This window comes from Heloderma suspectum, chromosome 2, assembly GCF_057233095.1.
Source record: "Heloderma suspectum isolate Gila_16-S chromosome 2, 16-S_ref, whole genome shotgun sequence".
NCBI lineage: Eukaryota > Metazoa > Chordata > Lepidosauria > Squamata > Helodermatidae > Heloderma > Heloderma suspectum.
This window is the reverse complement of record NC_139459.1, coordinates 329,066,145-329,087,548: the sequence shown is the minus strand read 5'-3', so window position 1 is coordinate 329,087,548 and position 21,404 is coordinate 329,066,145. Positions and strand designations below refer to the sequence as shown.

Here is a 21,404-nt window from a genome sequence, read left to right as displayed (position 1 = left end):
TCTGTTAACACTTCTTCTTTCTGCAGGCATGTCTTATTCTCTCTAGGACCCTCAGTTCCATCCCTGTGCCAAAGGAAAGATAAACGGGGCAAAGAAATCATAACTGGTGGATGCTTGAGTTAATTTAGATGGTGTTTTCTCTAATAGCTGAAGTGGCTAATCCTGAATTGACAGGACCTGCTGCAATTCTCATATCTACAATCCACAGCTGGAAGGTCAAGACTGCGGTCTGATGTTAATGAGAATGCAGTCACAGACAAAGCACTTACCCATGCAAGCTTTCAATTTGGATGGGGTCATGTTTATAAAGGTGCCTACCCCATGCACTGGCACCATACAGTTCAGGATCTTCATGCCAGCACAGAACCACTGGGAACACAGACTGCTAGCATGCAAACAATATACACACATATGCTGGTTTGTGGGCTAAGAACTTCTTAAATGTGCTGTTGGCCAGATGGAGTGCTTACATGGGAAAATGTTAAATTGGGACACACTGGTGCAGTAAGAGCCATTCCTTATCTGGAATGCCATATGCTGCTATTGGCTGCCAGAACTTGAAATAAATGACACTTCCCAGACTCTCAGGGAGGCCATGATGCTAGAGACAGTGGAGATACTGAAAAGCGGCCATAAAAGTATTGAAAGTAGAATTAAGTCTAGTATTACTTTGGCTGCTAATAATTCAGTAATTTCCCCCTGCCAACCAGAGAGTCTGCATATTTCCTTTAATGGGATCTTTGGATGCAGGGGTGCACCCCAAAGATCTGATGAATTAATATGGAAGTATTTTTATTCATAGAAACAAAATGGGAGGTGTATTCTTCTTCCTCTTATAAAAAACAGACTTATTCACAGTGTATAGCATTAAACACCCTTGGTTCTTAAGATCTCTCCTCTTCTATCTCTTGGGACAGCCATCTGCTACAGAGGATACTTACTTTAAACCACGGGTAGGCAATGTGGTGTCCATGGGCATCAATGTGGCCCCACACATCTTCCTTGGTGCCCACTGAGACACCTTATTCTTCCCAATTTTTATTCAAATAATATGTTTTATATTTTCATACTGGCAGTTGGGATACCTTCAAAGCAAAGTGGGAACCTCTAGCTGCTGCCATCTTAGTTTCCCATGAATGCCTCTGGGCAGGTTGTCCTTCGTGACGAGTCATGTCCATCCATGGCAGCCATTTTAGGGTTGTGCCCAGCACAGTTTCTCAAATTTTCAAATGTGCCCATAGGCCTCAAAGGTTGTCTACTCTTGCTTTAAACACAAGCCTACATGCTCTGTCTCTGGAGAAAGACTCTGGAGGAAGGCCTCAGTGTTGGTCATAAGTGGAAGCTTAATATGAGATTACTTCTGAGGCACAATGCCATGGATAAGCTGACCCCCCCCCCCCCGCCCCCAGTTAATGTCATAACCAAGGAGTTCCCAAATCAAACTATCTCTGTCCTTAGGAGGGTAAAATATTACCAGTGATTATGTAAACAAAACTAAAGAGCCAAATTCATTCTAAGAATATTCAGGACTTACCAAAGGTTGTTCCAGCTTCTGGTCGACTAACTGAAGACACAATGACAAATCCAAAGCCTTCGTTTTCTCCCCGGCGTATTTCCACATCATAGGGTTGCACCACAGTGCTGACCACTCCACTGCCTCCACCTCCTCCACTACCAATTCCACTGGTGCTGCCACTGCCTGAGCTGACTGTGTTGAGTGAGTTCTGGCTTCCCTGTGGAGTGCGTTTCTCCTCTGTCAGAGAAGCAGGCTGGTTGCTGCTGTGATGAGATGAGGCTGGAGAAGGAACCTCATTCTCTGCTTTTGGAACTGTTTGAGAAAGATGCAATCCTCTGTTAGCAGCCTTAACATGATGCTTCCAATAAAATTACAAAAAAACCCTGAAGTTATTAAAATGTCTGCTTTCCAATCAACTGATAATAGAAAGTTTACAATCTATGTTCTGTAGATAGTTCTAGCTTCCCCTGACCTGGGTCCCTCCAGATGTTTTCAACAATTCCCATAAGCCCTAGCCATCATGGCCAATGGTCAAGGATGATGGGAATTGCAGTCTAAAACATCTGGAGGGACCCAGGTGTGGGAAGGCTGCTGTAAGACCATCTTAGGAAGTGTCTTCTCCCATACATTTTCCCCAACCCTGAGATCAGCTGAGGCTTCCCATTTTCCTACCATTCTATCAGCTAGGGCTTCGAGCCTGGCTTGTTCAGTGGTGACATCCATTTTGCACGATATGCTTCCCAGAGAGATACATTTTTTGACTTCTTTTTGCTCAATGTTAACATGAGGTTAAGACCTATTCTGTTGTTTTAGCTCTTCTGATGGTGGATTTTATGGTAGTTTTATACTAGTTTAAAATTGTATTTGGACTTTTTATGCTAATATCTTTATTTCTCACTTCTATTTTGTTTCAGTGTATTTTATTATGGGTGTTCGATCTTGGTTTTATTTTGTATAATTAATTTTAGGCAACTACTGCTAATAATTATTATAGTCATAACAGGAGTTTCAGTTAAGAAAAGACACACTGGGGTTGTTTGCACCTCATGACAACCCACCATGGCTTAATTTACCATGGGGGCTGTCACGTCATACTGCCAGGTTGTCTAACCCTCAAACAACCCCTGCTGCATGAGTTTGCACAACACGACAAGCCACGGCAAGCCGGGCACCCACAAGCATCATGCAAAAATTGTGCCTGTGGGCCCCTGGCATGACACAACAGCCCCCATGAGTAAATTAAGCCATGGTGGGCTGTCATGTCATGTGAACCAGGTCACTACGGCCAATTATCTGATGCGAACTTTTTCCTCCACTGTGCAAGAAGTCATATGAAATATGTTAAAGGACATTTTCAGAAGGAAAATTTGCTTTAGATGGATTTCACAGGAACAATATGCAGGCAAGAGACTGGATGCCTGTTTGCCCCTGCTTACAAATCTTTGCTGCAAAAACACACAATGGGATTTTGCACTTTGTCTTCATGATTTTCCTGTAAGTATTTTTATGCAGAACAAACATGTCAACATGGGATAACTAGGGAGATACTTTTAGGGAAGGCTTATCCACCTCCACAAATCCACACACACTGGAACTTCAAGTCCATGCTGGGCCCCCAACATCTCAGGTGCAGATGGACATGACTGGAGCCCAACATGGTCCATGCAATCTAACTGTCCTGCTGTAGGATACTAACATAGAATTAGTATCTCCCATCCCTGCTAGGGGCATTTCCTATACTTCTGGTTTAGCGCTACATAAGAAGAGCCATGCTGAATCACACCAAAGGTCCATCTAACCCAGACCATGGACCCCAGTAGCTCTGTCCCTGAAGCTATATGCCAGGTGTTGGGGATGAACAACAAGGCTATGGCTGTTGCCTTCATCCTAGTGAGTTTCTAGGAAGCATCTGCTGGAAACAGATTGCTGGACTAAATGACCTCTGGTCAGATCTAACAAGACAATTTTCAGGGTAGAACCTTCAACATTAAACACTGTTGTTTTTATAATACTGCTTGGTAATGCTGTGCTTCCTTCACAGGTGGTACTGTAAAGTGATTACCTAGAGACCATTCAACTTCACAGTATTTCTTATACGAGCCCAATAAGATAATATCTTTTAAAAATGTAAATCTGAATTAAATGCAATGGGGAAACCCTACGTCTACCTTGGAATGTAGTATCATATCCCCTAATCAAAAAGTCACATTCTCAGCTTGAAAACATTCAGCCGATCTTTATTTCATGTCAGAAAAGCCTTTCAACAACAAAAACTGAAGATGAGAAACAAAATATAAAGATGAAACTGTGTACTGCTATTTTTTGCAAGTATTGAGGCATTTGATCTTTAGAAAGTAATTCACTTTCATCCAGAGATGGAGTAAAAATAAAACAGCAACACAGTCACATAGCAACCTACCTGTGTAAACCACTTTGCGCCTGACAGTTAAATTGACATGGCCTTGCTTAGCAGCCTGTTGCATAAGCTGGACTACAAGCTGGTGAGATTTCCCAACAACTGGCGTTCCATCCACACAGATTAATTCATCTCCAGATCGCAAGCGACCATCAGCATCTGCAGCACCCAGTGGCACAATGTGACCAATGTAAATCTGTGGACAACATGTGCATTTGTGTGTGAATAGTTGTTAGAATTGCAGAGCAATCTAGTCTAACACACAATACCAAATCTGGTCCATCTGTGCCCAAGCTCCTTCTAACCAAATGTACTATCCAGACTATCATGTGACTACAGCAGTTCTCATGGTGGGTCATGCACAGATATATCCAAAGGGCAAAAGATAGGTTTAGTAAACTAGATCCAGAGGGCTGACACCAGTGGGCCAAAAGGGATGGCAGGAAGTGCCCAAGTAATCAGCCAGTTCTACACCTAGTGCAAAACATTATTGTCCTATCTCAAACAATTAACTGGACCTTGAGCATGAAAACAAAAACACATGTGCTGAGCTTCTCCAACAGGATATTTTCTGATATTGTCAATTTATTGTGTGGTTGTTAATAATTTAGAATCCATTTTTGGAGAAAGGTGTGGTTTATAATAACCTTAAATAAATGGAAAACTTTAGATTTCTGATCCTTTCCCCATGATTTTGTCTCTCCGCCTCCATTTAGCATCATATTGTAGGCGGCAGTATTGCAACCAAAACTCTCCCCATGACCTGAGTTCAATCCCAGCGGAACCCGGGTCTCAGGTAACCGGTTCAGGTCGACTCAGCCCTCCATCCTTCCGAGGTCGGTAAAATGAGTACCCAGCTTGCTGGGGGAAAGGCAGTCACGACTGGGGAAGGCAATGGCAAACCACCCCGCTATAGTCTGCCATAAAAACACCAGCATAAAGTGGCGTCCCTCTAGGGGTCAGTAATGACCCTGTGCTTGCACAAGATGAACCTTTCCTTCCTTTCCTTCCATTCCTTACAGACTTCTGTTGAATGAGTCTGTATTTATACAGTTCAGTGGACTGGTAATGAGATCAGAAGCCTTGGTTTGAGGGTGACCTAAATCAACAGTAGACCAGAGTTGCTAACATCTGCCTGACGTTCTGGTCAGTAGCTGATGCAAAACAGCTCGAGGGGCTAAGCCAGTTGCTGATAGAAACAGGCCTCGCTTATATGAACTAGGATCAACACTCTTAGTAGCCTTAGCTATTTAGAGCATAGCTGAGTGTTCTGTTCTGTATTTTGGGGAATGAAATTGCTAGCAAAGTCAAGTGGTTGAAGAGATGTAGATGAAATAAGCACAGACACACACTGGTGAATGAGTAAATTCTAGAGCAAAGGGAGATAAAACAAGTTGGAAATTTCGAAATACTTACAGGCTCCCCAGGCTCATTTCCACCAAGAATCCTAAATCCAAATCCAGTTTCCTTTCTCCACAGAAATATATCCTGTTCTTGATAATCTGGAACTACAAGAAAATAGAAAGAACTTATTATTTATAACAGCTGGATACCTGACTTTTGAGCGTCTCAAACTAAGGGTTATAAAACACACATACACAATGAAATCTCCATTTAAGGGTTTTAATTGAACATCATTATATTACAGAATTCATAAAAGGCATGTGTAGCTATCTGTGATACACTATTTTAAAATGACACAGCCTCTGGGGGTTCCAGAGATTGCTGCCTTGGGCAGATTGGGACAGCCTTGAAATTAAAGTCCCCCAAATTACATTTGATTTTTGGAGGAACTATGAATCATATCAATGAACACAGGGTTGCATGGTAAACAAACCTATGGCTGGATCCAGACTTAGTCAACTTAGAGCACTGAAATCAATTAGACTTAATTTAGTCATGGCTTAACTAACCTAAAGTGCCATTGATTTCAATGGGTCTAACTCCAAGCGTGACTTAATCTGAAGCCACCCCATGTATTTAATGTATCTATTTGCTTTTTGTATTTATAGCCTGCCACACAGTCCCACAGTCCCAGAAAAGGTCATGTCAGAAGGATAATGTGCATGTCGGTTTGGGAATAAGGTACAAGTATGGCAAATTTCTGCAAGAAGTGTATTACAGTGCAAATTATTGCATGGTATTTTTAAACGAAGATGGATATACATCCAACCCCCTACCTTTTAAGTTTATTTATTACATTTCTAATCTGCCCAATAACTACATCTGCCAGAAAGTCAGGGAATGCTGGTCTATGACTCATTGTACCCTACCCACCCCAGACGAAGGGGGCTGCAGGATCCATGCAATTGCTCTCTCTTCTTACTGGCAAGTCAATGTGCCTGCGTCTGTTTTACGCCACCATCCTCCTCCTTTCTAGTTCAGCACAAAAGTACCAACCTGTGTGTGTGTGTGTGTACATACAAACACACACACGTATATAAGCACACTTCTAGCTCTGGCTGTCTAGTGTTTGGGTGTCTTTTTAAAACTAACACGGGTTTTTCAGTTAAGATCTGGGTCTAAAAACCTAAAACCATGTAACTTTTCATTTCTCTGCAAAAGAGATGCAAATTTAAAGAAGAGGTTACAGCATCCACTGGGAAAATAGAATCATATCAAAAGACAGGTCTGTTGATCTCTCAGATCCATGTTTTTAAGGTTATCTTTTACTGGTAATTTGGAATGTCTTTCCTCAATATCTTCTGTTGCAGGCAGCCTTCCATCTGTATTGTGCATTTTATTCTTTTGCTTAAGACTTTCACTGAGCCTTACCGTCTAGAAATACTGAAACTCAATTTAGGATTTTGGGATTATGCTAACAGATTGACAACAATCTGCTATTCGGTTTTTGTTTTAGATGGCAACCAATTGTGCATCTAATGTTTGTCTAGCACTGCAGTATTCAAACTCATCAGTGTTAACATCAGTAATAAATCCAAGACCCTTTTTAAGAATCATGAGTAAACAGACTTTTGTCATTAGGAAAATGAGGGTCTATAAGAGTATAACTCTATTAGTAGCATAGTTCAGTTGATTTTCTTTTCATAAGATGGAGAGGAGAACCAATCAAGAGCTCAGCTCTGTGCTGAAATGACTATTGTAATAATTAACATCTGCAGAGCATTTTTCCTTATTGTCAGCATCATTACAGTACTGACAGTACTATAAATAACTGGAGCTATTGGGCACAATCCTTACAAATATCAGAACCAGACATGCATAGATTTAGCAAGGTAGCAGCATTATGTGTCCACAGACCATGCCCTTGATCATCATATTAATGCTAATAGTTATAGCAATAGTGCTGCACCCAATATTCACCTATAAACATATTCAGGATGAAATAAGAGGTTTTTGGGGAGCCCTGAAATGTACCCCCACAAAACCTTGCCTGTATTATTTTTCACTACTCATTGCTGCTGTTCTTTCCCTTCTCTGCTACTGCTTTGGCACTATTTTTCGTCCCCCACCTTTCCCAGCCAATCAGGTATCAGGTAATAAAAGTAATTCTGCCATGATGCCACAGAGCCACTCAGATTTAGCTTCAAGTTGATGTCATTCAGAGTGAAGGCAATGCTTCCCGATCACTCTGAATTGGCCCACACTGTTGCCTCTGTTCATAGCTCACCCCCACCTGAAAAAATGCCAAGGGATGTGTTGGTGTATGTGTGATTTTTGCAGCTGACAAAACCATTGGCAAAAAGTGCTCCCCTGTGAGGTCAGCATTAAGTAGCAGTAGTAATAGAATGAATGCACATGATTTTTTCTCCACAAGGTGAATATACTGCAAACTGTTCATACATATCTGGGGCTTGTGAACAGAACATTAGGTATTCAGATTGTGGGCTGGATTCTGTTGACATGATCTGTATAGTACTGAACCATTGCAAGAGACAAGTATGTATCTTTGTATGTATCTATGTATCTATACCAAATGGCAACTGCAAAAATAAATAAATAACAAAAATAAAAAATAATCATTTGTGTGTGTGTGCGAGCACGCGCGCACGCAGAAAAGGACTGTATCAAACTTCTCTTCCAGACATCTCTTAAGTTCAGCTCTTATCTGACCACAGTTTTTTTTTTTTTTTACTATTTATAGAAGCTCTGGAATTTTTCAGCATACAATATCCTTTAGAATTAGGTCCATAACATGAAACATACACTACAGCTGAGAAATACTGTCTTGTCCATCATTTCTTAGGGAGTTTAATCCTGGAGTCAAACCCAACATCCCATCCACTGCACCACACTAACCACTGAAACATCCAGATAAGTTAAAGGCGTTGAATTACCAGCAAGTTGTCAGCAATTAATATTCAATGCACTGAAGCCCAAAGCTTCAAATGCAATTATCAAAAGGTGCTTCATATTTGAAATATTTGAGTCATTCATGCTTTATTTAAAAATGGAAAATTAATTGCACCTATTATATAATATCAGAGGACAACTCCAGCTTCATTTAAAATATATCAGGCAAATAATTGTAGCACTTCAATAAATTCTGTTATATATGTAAAAAATTTTTCATGGGGCAGTATCCAATAATGCTACTATCCCTTTGCTAGTTTCATTGCGCTCTCAGCACCTGCCACTAGCACAACAGGAACTAGAGCTTACTAAGAGAACCCTGGAAAGGATCAGAAACACTAGTTTCTGGAATAGCACAGGTCAACAGCGCTCCATTCTGTGAGCTCCACTGACTTGTCCCATTCTGGAAGAGTGTTTCCGCTCTTTCCAGTTGCCTAATGCAGCGCTAGCTTTCCATTGTGCTAGTGGTGTGTCCCCCTTCATGGATCACTGCCTTGTTGTGGCGAAGGGGCTTGCGTAACTCAGTGAAGCCATAAGCTATGCCGTGAAGGGCAACCCAAGATGGACAGGTCATGGCAGAGAGTTCTGACAAAATGTGGTCCACTGGAGAAGGAAATGGCAACCCACTCCAGGATTCTTGCCAAGAAAACCCCATGGAATGTATCACAAGGCTAAAAGAAATGACGCCGGAAGATGAGAGCCTCAGGTCGGAAGGTGTCCAATATACCACTGGGGAAGAGCAGAGGGAATTTCCAAGTAGCGCCAGAAAGAGTGAAGCGGCTGGGCCAAAGCCAAAAGGACACTCAGCTGTGGATGTGTCTGGTGGTGAAAAGAAAATCCGATGCTGTAAAGAACAATATTGTTTAGGAACCTGGAATGTCAGATCAATGAATCAAGGTAAGCTGGAGGTGGTCAAACATGACATGGCAAGATTGAACATCAACATTTGGGAATCAGCGAACTAAAATGGACAAGCATGGGCAAATTTAATTCAGGTGACCATTATATCTACTACTGTGGGCAAGAATGCCTTAGAAGAAATGGAGTAGCACTCATAGTCAATAAGAGAGTGGGAAAAGCAGTACTGGGTACAATCTCAAAAAAGATAGAAAGATCTCAGTATGAATCCAAGGCAAACCATTCAACATCACAGTAATTCAAGTCTATGCCCCAACCACTGAGGCCGAAGAAGCTGAGGTTGATGGGTTCTATGAAGACCTACAACACCTTCTAGAACTAACACCAAAAAAAGATGTCCTTTTCATCATAGGGGATTGTAATGCCAAAGTAGGAAGTCAAGAAATCACCGGGATAACAGGCAAGCATGGCCTTGGTGTACAAAATGAAGCAGGACAAAGGCTCATAGAGTTTTGCCAAGAGAACACGCTGATCATAGCAAACACTCTTTTCCAACAGCATAAGAGGAGACTCTACACACGGACATCACCAGATGGTCAACATCAAAATCAGATTGATTATGTCCTTTGCAGCCAAAGATGGAGAAGCTCTATACAGTCAATAAAAACAAGACCTGGAGCTGACTGTGGCTCAAATCATGAGCTTCTTGTTGCAAAAGAAATCGGCTTAAATTGAAGAACATAGGGAAAACCACTAAACCATTCAGGTATGACCTAAATCATATCCCTTATGAATATACATTGGAGGTGATGAATAGATTTAAGGGATTAGACCTGACAGACAGAGTGCCTGAGGAACTATGGATGGAGGTCCGTAACATTGATCAGGAGGCAGCAACTCAATCCATCCCAAAGAAAAAGAAATGCAAGAAAGCAAAGTGGCTGTCTAATGAGGCTTTACAAGTTGCTGAGGAAAGAAGTGAAGCGAAAAGCAAGGGAGAAAGGGGAAGATATATCCAACTGAATACAGAGTTCCAGAGAATAGCAAGGACAGACAAGAAGGCCTTCTTAAATGAACAATGCAAAGAAATCGAGGAAAACAAGAGAATGGGAAAGACTAGAGATCTTTTCAAGAAAATCGGAGATCTCAAGGGAACGTTTTGTGCAAAGACGGGCATGATAAAGGACAAAGAAGGCAGAGACCTAACAGAAGCAGATGAGATTAAGAAGAGGTGGAAAGAATACACAGAAGAACTACACAGGAAAGATCTGAATGTCCCTGATAGTGCGGTCACTGAACTTGAGCCAGACATCCTAGAGAGTGAAGTCAAGTGGGCCTTCGGAAGCATTACTAACAACAAAGCTAGAGGAGATGACAATATTCCAGCTGAGCTATTTAAAATCCTAAAAGATGATGCTGTTAAAGTGCTGCACTCAGTATGCCAACAAATTTGGAACACTCAACAGTGGCCACAAGACTGGAAAAGGACAGTTTACATTCCAATTCCAAAGAAGGGCAACGCCAAAGAGTATTCAAACTACCGTACAATTGCGCTCATTTCACATGCCAACAAGGTTATGCTCAAAATCCAACAAGCTAGGCTTCAGCAGTATGTGAACTGAGAACTACCGGAAGTACAAGCTGGGTTTCGAAGAGGCAGAGGAACTAGAGATCAAATCGCCAACATTCGCTGCATCATGGAGAAAGCAAGAGAATTCCAGAAAAACGTCTATTTCTGCTTCATTGACTACGCTAAAGCCTTTGATTGTGTGGATCACAACAAACTGTGGCAAATTCTTAAAGAGATGGGAGTACCAGACCACCTTGCTTGTCTCCTGAGAAACCTGTACGAGGGCCAAGAAGCAACAGTAAGAACCGGACATGGAACAACCGATTGGTTCAAAATTGGGAAAGGAGTATGACAAGGCTGCATATTGTCGCCCTGCTTATTTTACTTATATGCAGAGTACATCATGAGAAACGTGGGGTTGGATGAATCACAGGTCGGAATTAAGATTGCTGGGAGAATTATCAACAACCTCCGATACTCAGATGACATCACCCTAATGGCAGAAAGCGAAGAGGATCTAAAGAGACTCTTGTGGAGGGTGAAAGTGAAGAGTGCAAAAGCTGGTTTGAAACTCCACATTAAAAAAACGAAGATCATGGCATCTGGCCCCATCACTTCCTGGCATATAGAAGGGGAAGAAATGGAAGCAGTGACAGATTTTATTTTCTTGGGCTCCAAGATCACCGCAGATGGTGACTGTAGCCATGAAATTAAAAAATGCTTGCTCCTTGGGAGGAAAGCTATGGCAAACCTAGACAGCATAGTAAGAAGCAGAGACATCACCTTGCTGACAAAGGTCCGTCTAATCAAAGCTATGGTTTTCCCAGTAGTAATGTATGGCTGTGAGAGCTGGACTATAAGGAAGGCTGAGTGCAGAAGAATTGATGCTTTCGAACTGTGGTGCTGGAGAAGACTCTTACGAGTCCCCTGGACTGCAGGGAGGTCAAATCAGTCAATCCTAAAGGAAATCAACCCTGAGTGCTCATTGGAAGGACAGATACTTAAGCTGAATCTCAAGTATTTTGGCCACCTAATGTGAAGAAAAAGTCACTGGAAAAGACCCTGATGCTGGGAAAGATTGAAGGCAAAAGGAGAAGGGGACGGCAGAGGATGAGATGGCTAGATAGCATCACCGATGCAATGAATATGAACTTGAGCACACTCCGGGAGAGAGCGCAGGACAAGAAGGCCTGGCCTGCTATGGTCCATGGGGTCACGAAGAGCCGGACACGACTTAACGACTGAACAACAAGAAGTGGTGTGTCATTATTTATTTTAAGCCCCACAAAGATATTCAACATAAATTTTGCAAGCACAAAACCATGTCTCCCTTATGTGTGCTTATAATAAAGTAAAGTGAAGTTTGTGTGACCAGTTAGATCACTGCTTCCTCTGGGACAAAATGCTGGAGTTTAAGGAATCTGAAATCTAACATATGAATAAAGGAAGTCCTCTGCTTTGCTTAGTGATGCTGGTGGAGCAGATGCCTATCAAAGAAAGCATTCAGCCCTGAGGTTTATCCAAACCAGGGAAAAGCCAAGATAAAGGAACTCAGGATGCAGAAATCAATCTAGAGCATGTGCTCCCGGACATTGTGATGATTTTCCCCTACATCATGAATAGAAAGGTTGCAAACTCCAAAACACAGACACCATGAAGGGTACCTACTCCTATCCCATATGGGATGGTGAATCAAATGAAATGCAAGAGATCAGGGATAGTTTAAGCGTATACAATGTAGGCTCTACATAAGATAGGCCTGGACAATGGACATCCACCACAAAAAAGGTGATTTGTCTCATTGATTTATATTAGGGTTGACCGTCCTTCCGAGGTTGGTAAAATGAGTACCCAGCTTGCTGGGGAAAAGGTAGTCACGATTGGAGAAGGCAATGGCAAACCACCACGCTACAGTCTGCCAAGAAAATGCCAGCGTAAGCTGCATCCCTCTAGGGGTCAGTAATGACCCGGTGCCTGCACAGAAGGAACCTTTCCTTTCCGTCCACCATCAGAATTAAATAGAGCTATTTTAAGTTATGCCAGTTGTAAGACTGGATTTAAAGCTCCCATATCCTTGCACAATTATGGTGAGAGGTGGCTGGGGAGAGAAAACATTAAAGAACATGTTTTCTTTGAGTCAAACGGCTGCATCCTTGTTCCCAGCATTGTATCAACAGGATTTTGTGTCAGTTTTGAATTCCCAGATGTCTACTTGTCTGTCCAAGACCAAGGACTCATCCAGATGCTGACGTTACCCTAATTGAAGCACCACCTGTAGGTGCTCAGATGCATCCTGCCTATATCACAAGCACATTCATGGAGATCCAGAAGCAGAGTTTAGCACCTGTACATGTGTGGGTACTGAACTCACAACATTAACGCTCAATGAAGTAAAATGGACATCTTTTCTTTCAGAATATGGCAATTCCACACAACAGAAACTATGGTGCACTATTTCTTAGGTCACATTCTCATGGCACTGCTTGTATCCACCATGAGTTGGACGCAATAAGTTCTTCAAGGAAGTCCCTGCACTGTTAAGTCATGTCTTGGGGAATTACTTTTAGTTACTGTGGGTGCGGACAACATGTTTGGAGAGGCATGGCCTGCCACTTCTTTGTTCAACCCTTGCCCTTCATGGTTACTAACTGCAACAAGCTGGGTCCAGGAAGTGATTAATTCTTGAGAGAGGGCTGATGGTGGTCCTGACTGCCTTGAAAGTGGTGGTTGTGAGGCCACTCCTAAAGAAACCCTCCCTGGACCCTGAGAAGTTTAACCATCATCAGCCAGTCACTATCATTCCCATCTTCGACAAGGAACTCAAGTGGGTTGTAAGTATTCAAGATCAGGTGCTCTTGAATGAGAGTGATTATCCAGGCCCATTTCAATCTGGTTTTAGGCTTAGCTTTGGTACAGAGACTGCCTTGGGCACTCTTATGGATAGCCTATGCTGGGAGAAGAAGGCCAAGTGCAACCCTGCTTATTATCCTGGACCTCTTAGAGGCTTTCAATTTTTTTATTATTATTATTGTTAAATTTCTTAATCGCCCATCTGGCTGGTCACCTGGCCACTCTGGGTGATGTACAACAATACAGTTTAAAACAGTAAAATCACACATTAAAACATTGTCTAAAAATACTCTAACCCACCCCAAATGCCTGCCTGAACAACCACATTTTCAATGCATGGCAGAAGCTCATTAAGGAGGGGGCATGGTGGAGTTCCCTAGGGAAGGAGTTCCACAGAGTTGGGGCCACCACAGAGAAGGCCCTCTCCCTCGTCCTCACCAGCCTAGCTGTCCTGGCTGATGGAACAGAGAGAAGGCCATCCGAGCCTGCTCCCATCAGTAGTACATGCCCTGGTCTCCTCTCGTTTAGACTACTGTAATGCGCTCTACGTGGGGTTACCCTTGAAGCCGGTTCGGAAACTGCAGCTGGTACAGAACGTGGCGGCTCGCCTGATTAAAGGCAGCCGCCGGCGAGATCACATCACTCCAGTGCTGAAGGAGTTGCACTGGTTACCAGTTGTTTTCCGGGCCAAATTCAAGGTGTTGGTTTTGACCTTTAAAACCCTATATGGTTCCTGCCCAGCCTATCTTAAGGAGCGCCTCCAGCAACACCAGACAGGCCGCTTAACAAGATCAGCCTTGGATGGCCTTCTGTCTGTCCCATCAGCCAGGACAGCTAGACTGGTGGGGATGAGGGAGAGGGCCTTTTCTGTGGTGGCCCCCACTCTGTGGAACTCCCTCCCTAGGGGACTCTGCCATGCCCTTTTAATGAGCTTCCACCGTGCATTAAAAACGTGGTTGTTCAGGCAGGCATTTGGGGAGGGTTAGGGTATTTTAGAAAATGTTTTTATTGTACCATTTTATTGTTTTAAGTGTTTATTATATGCTTGTATGTCGCCCAGAGCGGCTGGGTGGCCAGCCAGATGGGCGATTAATAAATTTAATTAATAAATAAATTTTAGCATTACATGAAATTGCTGGGAGAAACTGCTGCCAGCAGTATGCTTATGATGCCCAGCTCTCCCCCTACCCCTTGTTAAAAATCAGATTCAGGTGAGGTAGTGGAAACACTGAACCCATGCCTGGAATCAGTAAATGTCTGAATGAAGGCCAATAAACTGAATGAATCCTGGCAAGATGAAGGCGCTGTGGGTAAGTGGTTTGTCTGTTCAGAGACAGTGTTCTACCTGTCCTGGATGGGGTTACGCTCTCCTAAAGAATCAAGTTGGGAGTCTGTGGGTGTTCCAGGATGCAGCTATGTCAGGGAGCCCAAGACGTGCCAATCAGCTTAGGCTGATGTGTTAGTTGTGGCTTTCCTGGATAGAAATATCCTGATCACAGCGATTTATGTTTTGGTAATACCTAGGATTGACTACTGTAGTACATTTTAAATGGGTACAGCTTTGAAGACTATTTGGAAACTTCAGTTAGTTCAAAATGCAGCTTCTAGGCTGTTGACTAAGGACTGGTCAGCAGCAACGTATCTCACTCACACTGAAATAACTTCACTGGCTTGAGGATGATTCCAAAGCACAACTCAAAGTGCTGCTGCTCACCTTTAATGCCCTGGATGGCTTAAGACACAGGAGGGGACACCTGTTCCCTTAGGAACCTGCTGGTGCATTTTTGGAGGCTCTCCTCCCTCTATATATCTGAGGTAATGTGGGTGGCAACCAGAGAATGAGAGAGAACTTTCTCAGTGGTGGTGTCCTGTTTGTGGAATACCCTCACCAGGGAGGCCTGCTTGGGGCCAACATTGCTATCCTTGCAGCAGGATTTTTCCCCCGAGCTTTTCAACGTATTTTTTTTTAATTCTTTCAACATGTTGTTTGTTATATTTTATTTATGTATTATCTTGTTTTTTGCAAACCACCCTGGAAGTGGTATATAAATCTTTTAAATATAGAAAAATAAAATTGCAGCTCTATAACCTCAATTGGGTGCTACAGCGCCCTGCAAGTTCATGAATGCCTACTAGATTGTATATTTACTTTTTCATCAAGGACAAAATCACGTTGACAATGTGAAGTAGGTCATACTTAGTGCCTGATCCATACCAGTGCAACAATCATCCCCATCAGTGGAAGGATGAGAGCTGGCATAGGCTGAACCCAACCAGCTTGCAAAAGCATCACAGAAACATTCCTCTAATCTTGGCTTTTTCACCCATCAAGCCAAATGGCTATACTTTGGGATGTTGGTGGGGAAGCTAATGAAATCAAATCAGCTTAAATACAAGTACTGCAGGATCAGTTTATTGGAGATTATGTTACATTAAGGAGGAGCTATGCTGTCAGCACTGAGCTCACTGTTCCATCTCCGTCAGACGGATCTGGCTAAGATTTCTAAGCTGCTATTCCTTGCCAATGGTTCACAACTGAAGTTTACTCAAACAGGAGTACTAAATGAATGCATAAACTGAATGAGCAGAAATGAAAAAAGGCAGACATGTGCTAGTTTCTACAATGTTTTACAACCACTGATTTGTGTGTACATTTTGTATGCACGATCATCTTAATTGACTGGTGTTTATTAAGCTAAGATATTTTTAAAACTCGCGTGTATTAGCGCACTGAGCCATGGCCCAACAATCTTCTAAATACAATTACAGAATAATAAGGCAATAAATATCATCACAGTCCATAACTGGAACAGTTAAACCTTAGCTGGATGAAGGCTATTTGCTGGAAATAGTGACTCTGTCTTACAGCAGCCCAATTTAAACAATGTGAGTGCAACTGTATTAAAATCTGTGAACTTTGCCACTAATTCCAACAGGAGGTGGACTGCATCCTAAGTTAATTGGTGTTTGTCACTGCCTTTAGATTCCCAAAGCCAAAGAAAGATAGTCGAGGTTCTCTTCCAATGCCTCACATTGGAGGTCAGGCCAAACCAGTTAAGAATATACACCTTGTCTGATAAAAACAAAGTAACTTCTGCTGGTACTGAAGCATGAAACTTTTTTTTTCTCAGTATCTCTTTGCATATTTCCATTTGTCAACTCTACAATGGTCCCGCCATAGCCAAAGCTTTTACCTTCTGTTTCCTCTTGAAATGCAAGTGTACTACATTAGGTTCTGCATTATACTAAAATGAAGGTTTATGTATTCCTATCATACTCTTTGTGTGATTCAGCTAGAAACGTTTAATTTTTGTGAACCACCCAGAGAGCTTCGGCTATTGGGTGGTAGAGAAATAAATAAATAAATAAATAGTTAGATCTGATCTTGAATAATGCCCCTTTTGCAGCTCTAACTCATAAGAGAGCTATTCTTAGATGGTAAAGGTAGTATTACGGTAAATAGGGTAGCTTATGTCATGCTGACTGCAGTGACTATTCACAAAGACTTTACTCCTAAGGAAGTGATTTGCTATAAGGAAGATGACATTTTCAAGGTTAAGTAGTTCTTTTGCTCCAGCATATTGTTTAGGGTTTTGTATGCTTAGTCATTTATTCCACTTACATTAATGATTCATTCATTGATTCTTGTGTGTTTCATAGAATCTTTTCATGGATCTGCCTTTGCAATTATGGTTATCCACCTGTTGTTGTGAATTTTAATTTTTGTGGCCCATGGCTAGAACATTTAATGATAAATTTGGTTTGAAACAATCGATTCAAAATCGAAAACCCAGCATGTGTGACCCCAAGCTTACATTTTGGCTAGGCCTTTAGATCAATGCAGTACAAGAAGACAAGACGGGGAAGCCTCTAATACCCCTTCCTTTCATTAAAGCTGACATACTCTAACACTGCATTCCTAACAAAAGGTGATATTAATAGGATAGCAGCATGGTGAATCACAAACACACACATGCACAACACAAACAAAAGTGAAACAAAACTCTTTTACAGCCTTTTGCATTGATTGGTCCAATTACATGACTAAATTAGCATCCGACCAGACTGCTCGCCAAACAAATCTCACCCCCAGTCCTGGCTGGCACAAATGTTTTCCACTTGCTTAGGAGGCCACTTGATGGTGCAAAATGGCTGATCCTGCACCCATAGGCTGATCATTTGGATGTTATCGCACATGACAGCCTCACAATGTATCTGAGATTTCTCCAGGTGCAACTATGGAAATTGGCATGCAACATGTGGCAACAGAAGAAAACTAGTCATATGAACAGGAAGACTTTTGTGAAGAGTGTTCCAAACACATTATTCCCAGTTGATTTTTTCCCAGCATGGTTTATTTTACTTTGTTTGCTTCATCAAATTGTAAATCAGTGCTTGAAGACTGATTAGCACACTTAGATGCTGCTGAGCATAATCATAAAATATGTAATTCAAACCCAACCTAATTAAAGTCAAAGCATATTTGACTACAGGGCCTCAATTTTTTTTTTTTTTAATAGAGTCATTTTATTGGTGCATTTTACAATGACTGAATTTCTTAATTCTTCCCCCATGACATAAGGAACAATTCTAACACCAGTGGCTTGAGGGTAATCCATGCTGGCCCATTACTGACAAACTCTCATGGACTCCATTGCAAAAGTAATAAAATGAGTTTTGAAAAGGTGATGAGAAAATGATACCAAAACACTACAGGTAAAGTTTTTTTTCAGCTAGGAGTATTCAGGTAAATCTTAGGGAACAAAACCAGAACTGTCCCTTGTGCTAGAAGTTTTTTCTGTTCTGCTGCTTGCCAATGGAATGTGGAGGAAAGCGTGTTGAAACTTCATTATCCTTCATGCTTCAACCCCACCCAACCCATATGAATTGTCCCCAATCACAAACACCACCACAAGATGGACAACAAGACAGATATAAAGTTCTCAGCTCATTCTTACATTCTCCAAAATTCGTGGAATTGATTTCTCTCTCTCTTTCACCCTTGCTCAGTCCAGTCGCAGGCGAAGGTGACATAGCTGTGAACATTAATTTTAACATTTTGCAAAGCTTAATGGAATTTGTTTTCTTGCTTGTCATTTCAGTTTAGTGTTGACTGATAACAGCTCTGATTCAGCTTTCATACCTATTACCTCAGAAAAGGTCGCAATTCCTAAGGATTAGAACATACCTACCTGTTCTGCCAGGCCTATAGATACTGGAAATATCTGGTGTGAAAACTAGTTCACCAAAATACAATATGCATCACTGTAAATATTTTCAAACTGGGTTTCAGAAAAGTCACCATGAAATGTTTCTGCTATTGCAAAAGAGCTCACAGACTTTTGACAGCACACATCTGCTGCATTAGGAAACAAACGCTATTCACACAAGAAAATTATACTGAAACCTTTTCAATAAGATGCTGTTTAAAAAAAAAACACCAACCATTTTTAAAATGGAAAGTAACTAGAAGCAGTAGGAGGATGGGTAAATTTTTGAACACTTGCAGAACTTAGAACACTTGCAGTAGTTGGAAAGCTGATTCTCACATTATTTTATCATACTTCTATATTTCATAGCTGTCTATGAAGAAAAGTTATTAAGTAGCAAAAGATTCCTTATACCAATGTAGACTGTGCTGATGATAAACATATTAGATAGCGGAAGTAGGTTCAGGCTTCCAAATAGATGAATCAGGATCGAAACATACAAGTTGGACCTGCAACAAAATGTTCCAGTCTATCCTCACCTATCACTATTGCTTCTGCTCAAAGGTTCCAGCCAGTCAAGTCATGCTCTCCTCCCTCCTACACAATTCCCCACAAGGTGTTTTCCTTTTCCAACAGACACTCAATATTCTGCAGCTACTGAGCATATCCTCACAGGGCTTTTTTGGGTAAGAGTTGTCCCCTTAGGTTGCTTTTAAAAAAAATTCATTCAGTTTGGTTTTATTGTTTTTAACACTAGGCCATAACAATATAAGCTTTAAAGTGTGTGTGTGTGTGTGTGTGTGTGTGTGTATTTTCTGTACTTCTGCAATACTCAATATTCCCCCAAAGCATGCTGATACCTCCCTCTTATTCCTCAGTAGCCCCTTTTGGGTGCATATCCTGTTGGCATTCAGTGTCTGAGTTTGCTGTTAGAGGGAGTGACATTGAGCTTTCCCACCTTCACCCCTTCCAAGTATGAACCTTGGTGTACCATCCTCACACAAAAGTTCCTTTGTACTTTGAAGATATTAGTGCCACACGTATGATGCACTGCAGTAATTTGATCTGGATGTGACCAGCCATGGACTACCACAGTCAGACACTCTGTTAGGCTCCTTCTGCCCAGGCTCTCTTTGCTATGATAGCTCCCAAAATTGTCTTTGCTCCCAATTTTAGACTCTTGACAGGGTTGGACTATGAAAGCTTACTCACAAGCCCAGTTTCTATGAATTTAAGAGGCACTGACCCCTCTTTCCCCACACTGGCAGGGAGCTGAATCTATATTTTTAGAGTAAGAGATGATGCCATAGCCACTGGATCACATAAACATGATCCAGTATGACAATGAACACAGCCTGCAATAATTTTGCCCCTTGGTCTACAACAAAGGCATTACTTTAAAAGATGATAAAGATTTACAAAGATGTTTAAATGTAGCTGTTTTGTTTCATAGCAGTAAAATGGGTAAACACTTAAAACACACACGCACTCCCCCCCACACACAATTACTTTGTTTTAAAGGCTGCCTCATCAGGATTTCCTAAGTTACATTGTGCTCATGTTTGTTAAGTCTAATTATGGATGAAGGAATTGCTTCATGTGCTTTTTATTTTATCTAATTTGCACACAACAAATCTATTGTGTGACTGAAAATAAAATCCAAATATTAAAAAACTGCAATGTTTTAAAAGCTTTAGAAAGCCTCGACCCTATTCTGCTTTGCTTTTAATTAAAACATGCTTAAGCCCTTCAAAGGGGCTCATTAACACATCTGCCAATTCAGATTAATTCATTTTGTCACTGCTGTTTTGACAGATGGCCATACGTAGGATACGGCAGATTTGCAAAGCAGCAGCACAACAACAGATTGTAGCAATCCTCAAAGAAGTTTAAGACTAAAACAACAAAAATTGAGAATTAGGCACTGTGTTTGCCTTATTTACTTGAGATTTCTCTCTCTGAATAGGCAAAGGATAGTTCTTGAAAATAATGCTGTCAGACACACAGATCATGTTAGCAGTTGCCTAGTATACAAAAAGGGGCGACTGAATTGATGTACATTAAGAGGAAAAAAGCAAACAGAACATTGTTGCCACAATTTGACCATCTCTTAAGAAACTGCCAGCTGAGTAGTCTAGGTACGTAGAAGCAAAGGGCTGTGTGTGTTTCATTTTTGCCAAGTTTGGGCTTCCGAGAACTACCGGAAGTACAAGCTGGGTTTTGAAGAGGCAGAGAAACTAGAGATCAAATCGCCAACATTCGCTGGATTATGGAGAAAGCAAGAGAATTCCAGAAAAACATCTATTTCTGCTTCATTGACTACACTAAAGCCTTTGATTGTGTGGATCACAACAAACTGTGGTAAATTCTTAAAGACATGGGAGTACCAGACCACCTTACCTGTCTCCTGAGAAACCTGTATGAGGGTCAAGAAGCAACAGTAAGAACCGGACATGGAACAACCAACTGGTTCAAAATTGGGAAAGGAGTACGACAAGGCTGTATATTGTCGCCCTGCTTATTTTACTTATATGCAGAGTACATCATGAGAAACGCCAGGTTGGATGAATCACAGGTCGGAATTAAGATTGCCGGGAGAATTATCAACAACCTCCGATATGCAGACGATACCACCCTAATGGCAGAAAGTGAAGAAGATCTAAAGAGCCT

The 21,404-nt window shown here is 41.6% G+C and overlaps 1 protein-coding gene across 5 annotated transcripts in view; it reads right to left on the bottom strand.

Moving 5' to 3' along the window:
• The window catches only part of MAGI1 (membrane associated guanylate kinase, WW and PDZ domain containing 1), a 661,265-nt gene that overhangs the window by 26,146 nt on the left and 613,715 nt on the right, over positions 1-21,404 (bottom strand). For 3 of the 5 annotated variants that reach the window (XM_084840464.1, XM_084840465.1, XM_084840463.1), the window contains 3 exons: positions 5,349-5,440; positions 3,936-4,128; positions 1,535-1,828 (listed from right to left, as the gene is read on the bottom strand). In XM_084840464.1, the coding sequence (XP_084696590.1) occupies positions 1,535-1,828; positions 3,936-4,128; positions 5,349-5,440 (579 nt within the window). Of the gene's footprint in view, positions 1-1,534; positions 1,829-3,935; positions 4,129-5,348; positions 5,441-18,482; positions 18,561-21,404 lie in introns of all 5 variants that reach the window. The other 2 variants (XM_084840461.1, XM_084840462.1) reach the window with 1 other exon arrangement.